General features: G+C 45.0%; 1 protein-coding gene across 1 annotated transcript in view; it reads left to right on the top strand.

Moving 5' to 3' along the window:
- The window catches only part of LOC137632616 (alkylglycerol monooxygenase-like), a 75,472-nt gene extending 65,775 nt beyond the window's left edge, over nt 1-9,697 (top strand). Inside the window, exon 8 of the mRNA XM_068364666.1 lies at nt 8,432-9,697. Within this exon, the coding sequence (XP_068220767.1) occupies nt 8,432-8,716 (285 nt within the window). The 3' untranslated portion in view covers nt 8,717-9,697. The remainder of the gene's footprint in view (nt 1-8,431) is intronic.
- The last annotated feature ends 815 nt before the right edge of the window (nt 9,698-10,512 follow it).

The raw sequence follows: 10,512 nt of genomic DNA, 5'->3' as shown, positions 1-10,512 counted from the left end.
CTGTCTCTTTCCGTTTCTGTGATGGAATGGAAAGGCAGTGCGACTGCAAGTTCCAGTGGACGCCCAGCCACTGAAACTTCTGAGCTGGAGAGAGTCGGGATTTTTGCCGATAGATCTTGAGTCCCAAGTGTTCCAGGAACTGGATCACTTCCATGGAGGCTTGCCTGCATTCTTCTTCGGATGCTGCCCACACCAGCCAGTCGTCTAGGTAGGCTACCACCTGGACTCCTTTTAGGCATAGTTGATGAATGACTGCATTCACAAGCTTGGTGAATACCCTTGGAGCTATGTTTGGTCCGAAGGGCATGGCTCTGAAGACATACTGTCTTCTTCTTTGTAGTTTGAATCCCAGGTAGGGGGAAACTTGACGGCTGATCGGAACGTGCCAGTACGCATCCGTCATATCTATGGAGACTGTGTATGCCCGTTTGGGCAACAGGGTCCTAATGTGTTGAAGCGTCAGCATTTTGAACTTGTAGTTCACTATGAACTTGTTAAGTGGTGACAAGCCCAGAATTACTCTGAGCTTTTCCGAGTCATTCTTCGGAACACAAAATAGCCTTCCTTGGAATCTGACGGACTTCATCTTCTGTATAACTCTTTTGTTCAAGAGTTCCTGAACATATTCTTCCACTATGGGGGTTGAGTGTTGGAAGAACTGAGGGAAGGTTGGTAGAGTTGAGCTCCTACTCCACCCTAGTCCGTTCTTGATTAGGCTGTGGGCCCAGGGATCGAAGGGCCAACGATCCCGGAAGTAGAAGAGTCTCCTTCCTACCGGTAGCATCTCACTTTTGAGTGCTAGGAGGAGGATTTACCTCCTTGGCCACGTCTACCCCTGTTGCCCCTACCTCTGGAGGGGCGTCTGGAGTGGCCTCGAAAGGATCCTCGAGACTTCGGCCGAAAGGTCGTAGACTGGCTTTCAAAAACTGGGGTGAACACTAGTGACTGAGTCGCCAGGGTTTGGGGCACCAGTTGAAAGGTGGTGTGTGGTTGTGCCACCATCTGGGGCACCGTGGCTGCGGGAAGCTGCTTAGGCCAAGAGGACACTCTAGGTTGTTTTGATCTATTCTTCAGCTGGGGACCCTCGTCAGCTGAAGATTTCCTTTTGGTGGACAAGCTCCACTTGGAAAGGAGGTTCCTGTTTTCAGTGTCGGCTTTGTCCACGACCTCTTTGACCACTTCACTTGGGAAGAGGTCTTTTCCCCAGATGTTGAAAGCTATCAGCTTCCTGGGTTCGTGCTTCACCGCAGCCGAGGCGAACGCACAAACTCTCTGCAAGCCCTTCTGGCTTTAATAAAGTCTTTAGTCACCATCGCCAGATGGACTTTGGCGAAGACCATGTACATGTCTGGTTTATCTAGGATGCTTGCTATTGTCTCCAGGCCAGTCTGTAGAGACAAGGAAGCGGCTAAGCGTTCTTTTGTCTCCTGCTCTCTACGCAGGAGAAAGTCCGACAGCTTGGGGAGGTCTTCGCCGAACTGTCGTCCGGCAATATCTGCCTCCAGCTTCCCGACTGTGAAGGTGTTGTGGACATCCTTCCAGTCTGCATCGTCTGATGGGAAGGCAAGGGAGAAGGGTCTACACACTTCCAGTGTAGGGCACGGTTTCCCTGCCTCGACTGCCTTTAAGGCTGCCTTGAGCCCTTTGTCCATAATGGGAAAGGCACGTTGAGGATCAGCAATGAAGGACGGGTGCTTCTTGCTGAGAGCCAGCACCTTAGAGCTAGTATAGGCCCACTCCTTTAAGGTGGTGGTAAATAAGGCCTGAGCCTTAGAGAGTTCAAAGACAATCGTTTCCTTGGGCTCTGTCTCCTCTTTGGATGCGGGTTCCATCCTGAGACTGACGTAGCAATCCGGGTAAGCCCCTTTGCTGGGCCAGAATTCAATTTCCTCTACTGGGACAGTATCCAGTTTATCCGAGAGGAAGATCTTCCCGCCCGACATGGGCATGTGCTCTGCGTACCTCCAAGGGTTAACGTCAGAGAAGGCAGGGAGATCCTTAACGTTTAGCTTCTTCGGAGCCAAACATGCCGCAACCAGTTGATGTATCTCGGTCCGAAAAAAGGCCTCCTTCTCGGTTGATTTCTGTTGCATGTCTTGCAACATGGACAGCAACGAGTGCAAAGTACTCTTAATCGAATCCAGTTGGGGCACAGTGGAGGAAGTAGAAGGCACCGGCTCATTCCCTGTGGCCGATGACACCGAAATCATATCGGCTTTCTCAGTTTGTGGTTCAGGTGGAACTTCATCCGCCTGATCCAACTCCTCCACTAGGAGATTGTTCTCAGTCTCATCAGAGACAACTGACATGTTGTCCTCAAGTTGGATGTTCTCCAAGGCATCCAAAACTTCAGATTCTACCAGAATCTGAACAAGGGGAATCTCAGGTTGAGCCTGGGGAATAACCGCATCCGAAGATGCCCTAGGGAAAAGACATGCCCTCATCCTTTCGTTAGGAAGGTATGGGCCAGAAGTATTCTTCTGGAAACCCCTGACCCATTTACGCAGCTTCTCCCTTGCTGCGTCCCTTGACTCTCGACTTTTGGTCATCACAAGCCTTTTTTACTAGGTTGTCACAAACGGTACATATCTGCGGGTCCCAATACTTGAGAGCCCCCTTGGTGACAGCGCAGCGAGCATGGGCCCTGCACATGTCGTGGCTGCAGAAATTCTTACTGCGGACCCTGCAAAAACTATTCCCGCACTCAAAAAGCTCCTCCTGTAAAGAAAGGAAAAGTCTATTAGTATTCAGTGAAATTCTCAAATTTCAACATACATAATATGTTATATTAGCTTGGATAGGGTAAGCTATAAGTAAGAAAGACACCTACATGTGTTTCCTGTCCAGTCTATTGCTATGACCTCCTCCAATATTGAAAGCAGAATTCTTAAGAATCTTTTAGGGGAAGATGATATCCTATGATATAAGTGTATCTTAACACAATCTTCCAGTTTCAATAATGGGGATTAAGGACAATAATGGATCATAACCATTAAAGGAAGAGAGAATCTCTCTCTTATATGTGATGGTCTTACAATAGGCTGCCCATGAAGCACCTTGTAGGTTGGAAAAACATTGGGCTACAGTACTGACTGTTTGGCAACAAGTTGTCAGACTTGTCAGGCCTGCTGACACCTACCGGGCCTGCCGGCGTCTGCCAGGCCTGCCGGCACATGCCGGCCTATTCTGGGCTATTGAAGGCAAGTATTGTCTTCATAACATTGAGTGATAGGCCGCCGGCAACGGCTCTGCCGGCTGCCGGCGGTTCTGCTGGCGGCGGCAGCTCTGCCGGCTGCCGGCGGTTCTGCCGGCGGCGGCAGCTCTGCCGGCGGCGGCAGCTCTGCCGGCGGCGGCAGCTCTGCCGGCCGGCAACAGCTCTGCCAGCTGCCGGCCGGCAACAGTATCTGGCGGCCGGCGGTGGCCCTGTAGGCCGGCAGCCGAGGATCCTTCCATCAAGGGGACCCAAGGCAGTCGGCGGCAGAGGACCAGGAATGGGTGGCCGGATGCCGGCCGGCAGTCGGTACCCGAATGTCCAATGTCTTTGGCCCAGTATGAGAGTACGAGAGAAAGAAAGGATGGAGGAAGGCAAGGGTTCAGTCTTGCCGACCTGTATACAGAAGGAGGGTTCAAGTGGAAGGGGGAATTAAAATCGGGCTTCCACCCAACCATATCCCAGTCATGAGGGATAATGGAAGGCAGTCCAAGGGAGGACCGATGAACACTAAAGAATATGAGGATACCCGCCGGCAGACGGCCTAGCCGGCGGCAGACGGGAAACCTCAGGCCAGTCCTACAAGAACCCTAGGGTCAATGTAGAACGACGGCCAGTAGGGTGTTGGATCATTCAACACGAAAGGGATACCGGGGAGGGGGTAGGTGTCCTATGGGTAAGGTAATGTCCGAAGGCACTACCTAACCTAAAGGATTCTGATCTCATAAAGTAACCTCAGGTAGGGGAAATCGTTTCCCCAGGTTGGGTTAGTCAAGGGAGAAGATGTCCGTAGGACACCAACTCGCAAGAGAGCAGAATCTCGTACGAGAGACCCTAGGCAAAAAAGACAGTACGTCTTCAGAGCCATGCCATTCGGACTAAACATAGCCCCAAGGGTATTCACAAAGCTTGCGAAAGCAGTCATTCGTCAACTACGCCTAAAGGGAGTTCAAGTGATTACCTACCTGGACGATTGGCTGGTATGGGCAGCATCCGAAGAAGAATGCACGCAAGCCTCCAAGGAAGTGATCCAGTTCCTGGAATATCTAGGATTCAAGATCAACTTGGAAAAGTCTCGACTATCTCCAGCTCAGAAGTTCCAATGGCTGGGTGTCCACTGGAACGTACAGTCACACTGTCTCTCCATTCCATCAAAGAGGAGGAGAGAGATAGCGGGATCTGTCAAGAGACTCCTTCAATCCGACAGGATTTCAAGAAGGCAACAGGAGAGAGTGTTGGGGTCTCTCTAGTTCGCCTCAGTGACAAACCCAGTGTTGAGAGCACAATTAAAAGATGCATCAGGAGTCTGGAGAAAATACACATCAAACGCTCGAAGAGATCTGAAAAGACCGATACAGTAACAACTCATCTGCGATCACTCCTCAAGCCATGGTCAGAGGCCAAGTACCTAAAGAAGGTGGTACCCCTACAACCGCCTCCACCTTCGGTCACCATTCACACGGATGCTTCAAAGGAAGGGTGGGGAGGCCACTCTCACCATTGGAAAGTCCAAGGAACCTGGTCCTCCCTTTTCAAGACCTTCCACATCAACATTCTGGAAGCCATGGCAGTTTTTCTCTCATTGAAAAAACTGAAACTTCGCTGCTCGATCCACATCGGACTGGTACTAGACAGCGAGGTTGTAATGAGATGCCTGAATCGACAAGGCTCGAGATCGCCTCAAATCAACCAAGTGATATTGGCCATCTTCCACCTGGCGGAGAAGAAGAGATGGCACTTATCAGCAGTTCACCTTCAAGGGTTCCGCAATGTGATGGCGGACGCTCTATCCAGGCTCAACCCGATAGAGTCAGAATGGTCCCTAGACGCAAGATCATTTTCCTTCATCTTACGCAAAGTCCCAGGACTGCAGATAGACCTCTTTGCAACGAGCGACAACAAGAAGCTACCACGGTACGTAGCCCCATACGAGGATCCTTAGCGGAACCAACGGATGCGATGTCCATAGACTGGAACAGATAGTCCAAGATTTACCTGTTCCCTCCAACCAACCTCCTGCTGAAGGTCCTCAACAAACCGAGATCCTTTCAGGAACGGCAGCAATAGTGGCTTACAAGTGGCCCAACAGCATCTGGTTTCCCCTGATAACGGAACTACGGCTGAAACTGATTCCGTTGCCGGATCCAGTTCTGACTCAGCAAGTGCAGAAGTCGACTGTCTCAGCTTCATCACAGAAAATCCGGAACCTTTATCTCATGATTTTCTCACCTTAGCAGGCAAGAAAAGGTTCAGGATTTCAAAGGACAGTATTAACTTTTTAGAAGAATACAAGTCGAAATCAACGAGAAGACAATACGAATCTTCCTGGAAGAAATAGGTTGCCTTTGTCAAGGCAAAGAAACCAAAGGAGATATCAACAGAATTTTGTTTATCCTTCTTTATCCATCTCCATGAACAAGGTTTAGCAGCCAACACCTTTCCTACGTGTAAAACTGCCCTGACTAGACCCTTGCTATACGCCTTCCAGGTGGACTTCTCCAATGAAATCTTCAACAAGATTCCAAAAGCCTGCGCTAGACTTTGGCCCGCAGCCCCTACGAGGCCCATTTCACTTAGCGTCGACCTTGAACAACGAAGATTGCTTTCTAAAAGATTTGACTCAAAAGGTGATATTCTTATTTGCACTAGCCTCAGGAGCCAGAGTTAGCGAAATAGTGGCCCTTTCGAAGGATGATGGCCACATTCAGTTCACCGACTGCGGAGAACTGAACCTCTTTCCTGACCCAGCGTTTCTAGCCAAGAACGAGCTGCCCACCAAGAGGTGGGGTCCCTGGAGAATCTGCCCTCTGAAGGAAGAAGCATCTCTATGTCCAGTAGAATGCCTAAAGGTCTATCTTCGTAGAACTTCAGACTTTAAGGGAGGTCAGCTTTTCAGGGGAGAAACCTCAGGTTCAACATTGACCTTGAAACAACTAAGGGCAAAGATCACCTATTTCATTCGCAGAGCGGATCCAGACAGTACACCCGCATTCATGATCCGAAAAAGGTCGCTTCGTCTTTAAACTTCTTCCAGAACATGAGTTTTGAAAGTCTTCGCGCCTACACTGGATGGAAATCATCCAGGGTTTTCTTCAAACACTACGCGAAACAAGTGCAAGAGATAATGCACTACGTGGTGGCAGCAGATAGTGTACTAAAACCTGCCGCTTGAATTCTGCAAAGAACAGTGCACTAATTGGGACTTTTAGTGAAGGGTGTGCATGATTTACTCCTACGGTGTATCATGTTTAGTAACGTGTCTAGTAAATGACACTATAGACTGTTCTAAATACACAGGTGACTAAAGCATAAAAGACGGACACATGTGCCATGCGTATTCTACGCAAGTGTTCCTTTTGTAACAACAGAGACAATAGTGAAATATTACTATATTTCCCATAGAGTGGCTTTGTTTCCTTTTCAGATGAAACTTTATTTTTTCTGTTATTAGTAGTTATTATGCTTTCACACAATATTTTCAAAGAAAATTTTCTTAAACTGTACAGTATATATTACAACCCATGATTTCTAAATACTGCCTGTTAATAAACACAGTTAGGAATTTTTGCGTCTCATTTCACCCTAAAAATTCTAAATACAAATAAAGGGTGACAGAGCTACTTTTTTATCCTCTTATTTCAGGAAAATATTCAGAATAAATTCTATTTCTGTTCTAAGCAAACAATCATCAAATTTATGTGTTATGCTATTAAGTTCAGTCCCTGGTAATGACTGACTTTACCAACCTGTTTACCTTACTAACTTTACAATTTCCTACATGAATGTACAGTAAACCTGTCTAACTTGTCTACAACGAACAAGCAGACTGAGGGAGGTGTCAGTAACCTATGCATATTTGTTCCTTTCAGAATACAAACTATGTTTTCATGCATATGAAGACACTAATATACAACTTGTTTGCTAGATTGTTCCTTGAACTCACAATCCTCGGGTTTTTTCCTAGAGTCTTCCATGACTCTTCCCTGTAGGGGTTAGGAAGCACTGACATAGTCCATGATCAGTTGAAAGGTGTATGACGGTAACACCAGGTGTCTTTAGGTCTAAATGACCAAGGAAAATTTATCTCGCAGTTATTGGCAAATTTGAAAATCCACAGATACATTAATGCTCTGGTAAACTTCCATCAGGACGACATGGCCTGAGCCCAAAAACGGATTTTGAGCGAAGCGAAAAATCTATTTTTGGGTGAGGTAGCCATGTCGTCCTGATGGACCCACCCTCCTTTGACAAAGGATGAATGAATCCTTCCCTTATGTTCTGTATCTGTAGCACCTCATTAACGCTACAAAGAATGACAAGATAGCGCCACACAGCGTCGTGCTGGCGCTCAATAACAGTACGAGTAGGAGTGTTGCCTTAATAACGGCCCTCCTACAATTCTTGCCACTTTCCCCTCTCGAAGCGTAAATGATATTAGGGATGTAGATAGCTATGGGCGTGTCAAGAATATGTCCTCTGATCTTATGCGATATCCCTAAAGATAATACAAGGGATACTCGTGCCAGGAGTTAGAATTCAGGATACTTTTAATAAAATTCTCTGGGATATATGACTGTAGTAAATATAACCTAGGAAGCTACTAAGAAGGAACTTCCATAAGGACGACATGGCTACCTCACTCAAAAATAGATTTTTGAGCACTGTATATAAACCCAAGTATAGAGAAGTCAAAGGCCAGTTAAAAAAGAGAGAGAGAGAGAGAGAGAGAGAGAGAGAGAGAGAGAGAGAGAGAGAGAGAGAGAGAGAGAGAGAGAGAACGTCTGATCTCACAAAGCTAAACATAAAAATTGACAAGACAACACAGGTGTGTTAATGACCAGGGTAGCCTTCTACTGCCCTATTCCCCATTAACTAGCGGTAGGGTAGTTACACCTTGCTAAAAGTCTTATGGCTAGTCTTCCAGCTTTGCCGAAAGTACAATCTCTATAAATAGCTTAACGGTTTGTATTTAGTGTCGGAACAATTGTCATTTTGCAATCAAGAATCACATATAGATTTCAAATTATATATACTACAGTTAAAATCACTTCCAACTAGGTAATAGATTATGCTTTAAAAAAACAAAACTAAGTGTGGCACCATATGTAACAGATGGAGAATTCCAGTTGTAAATGGGATTCCAAAAACATTAGTAATCCTTGAGCTAAAAGCAAAGTAATCTTAAACTAATTCCGTATTTCTTTTACTTATCACTTGCAGACAGCTTCGTGGATGACAATTGCACTGGCACTGTTTTGCATTTTCCTATCAGTTGGAGTTATGGGAGGCCTGATAGATAACAGATGGTGGGCAGCACCATTTGAGGCAGTGCGTTGTGCTGCATATGTTACCTACGCATACGGCAGACCTGTTACCTACATACCTGTCATTGATGGTGCCATTTTAACATGCTTTACAGTTTCTATGATGATTTGGACTGTGCAAAGTATGCAACAGACATCAAGTATTTTGAAAATATCACAAAAACTAATAAAAATAAATTGAAAATTAAAATCAAAGCAAAATAAACATGAATATTTTCAAGTTATACAACATAAATCAATGGAGAACTTCCTGAATATCACAACAATCATTTTATTTTTCTTCTAGACATGTAAAAATAAGACTTTCTGTGAAAGTGTTTCGCCATGTTAAAAAATACACTTTGTACATTGTATAAAAAATACTAAATCTCAGGTAATGAATTGGTAAATCATATCTACATAACATTAAAACAAAATGTTTAATCATACATTATAAGGGTCACTCACAGGTTAATTAATAAATATTCCTTAAAATAATGCAAGATAAACATTTTCATGCCACTGTACAGACCAGAAAACTGATATTACATGGATCTTATTTACACATTAGGTACAACCATTAAACATACACTATCTTAATGCAGTTCCTTAATGCCGCACCCACAAGAAAGCTTCTGAAAAGTTCAGTATTTAAAATTTTAAAGGATAAGGTAATACAGGATGATAAAAGTAATTTCCAAATTATACACTATTTTAGTTTTTAATAAAAAAAGTTCCTATGGTAAATATGCCAGATTTGTTTCTAAATGTCAAGATTTGCAAGGTTGTTAAATTTCAATCAGCCCTCTCAAAATATTTTAGCGGCTGTATGGAGTTTAGGAATACAGCCCAAGGTGAGGATGGGAAAGTCTTCATTGCTGAAGTGCAACTAGGTGCTGAAGACACCCCCATCCCCAGCAGTGGGGTTATAGAGTAGAGAATTCAGTAACATGTACTCTAAAGGATACTGGATAAATTCCTATTTATCAGTTATCCCCTGATGTAGAACCTGTGATGCATTCTAACAATAAAAAATAGAGTTTAAGTTTTAATTCTCCTGATGGAACCTACATGAAATGTGTTTGCCTAATTGGGGATCAAATCAGAAGTCCATAAAAATTTTTTAATTTTCAAAGCCTTCACAGTTGGTTGGGACGGACAGGGTGTGAAATTTCTAAAGTTGTGACTGAAAAAATAAAATTTTTTTTAAGTAATTTGTATTTTTCTTAGCATACAAACCTGGAGCTATTTATAGGGGTATACTTTCAGCATAGCTGAAAGAGGAGCCATGATAATTTTAGTGAGGGATAACTACCCCATCCGCTAGTTGGCGGGTGGGGTAGACTGACTAGCCAGCTCACTTACACCTCTCGGCTGAGTAACCACTTTGCATTATGGCAGGAATTCTTGGGGGACAGGGTGGCTGGCCAATTTGTATAAATAGCTCCAGGTTTGTATATTGGGAAAAATACAAATTGCTTCCAAATTTGCTTCCAAATTTGTTATTTGTTCTGGAGTAAATACAAACCTTACGCTATTTATAGGGGTGACTTACTCTTAGGAGGGAGGATATCCACACCAACTGGCCTTGGTCATGACCCGGAGTCCTCTCTATTTCCATCTGTGATCGATAGTAGAAGGAACCCTACCCTCGCTAAAATCAAGTGACGATATGAGGTAATGCACTGATAGCGGCCTGTAGAAGCTTGTGTGTGAGTGGAGCTAACAGTGTGGCTTGTGTTTAACACATGAACTTGAGTACAAAACCTATTGTTATTAAGACTTACCCAATACCCTCCCTCAAAAAGGTATTGGGGACGTAACAAAGTATTATTCTATACTTAGGAGGCACAAGGGAAATGAGTCTTACCTGCAGCGAGGTGAGGTCAGCTATGCTGAGGCTTGCGGAGCCGTTTTCCCCAGAGAGGAGAAGGTGAAAGGAAGAAAGGAACCAGTCATTCTTACTCATTCACCCCAGACTAACCCGGGTAACCTCAG

Source organism: Palaemon carinicauda, chromosome 41 (genome assembly GCF_036898095.1).
Source record: "Palaemon carinicauda isolate YSFRI2023 chromosome 41, ASM3689809v2, whole genome shotgun sequence".
In the NCBI taxonomy this organism is placed as follows: domain Eukaryota; kingdom Metazoa; phylum Arthropoda; class Malacostraca; order Decapoda; family Palaemonidae; genus Palaemon; species Palaemon carinicauda.
Note: the sequence above shows the minus strand (reverse complement) of the source record. Positions and strands in the feature narration are given on the sequence as shown.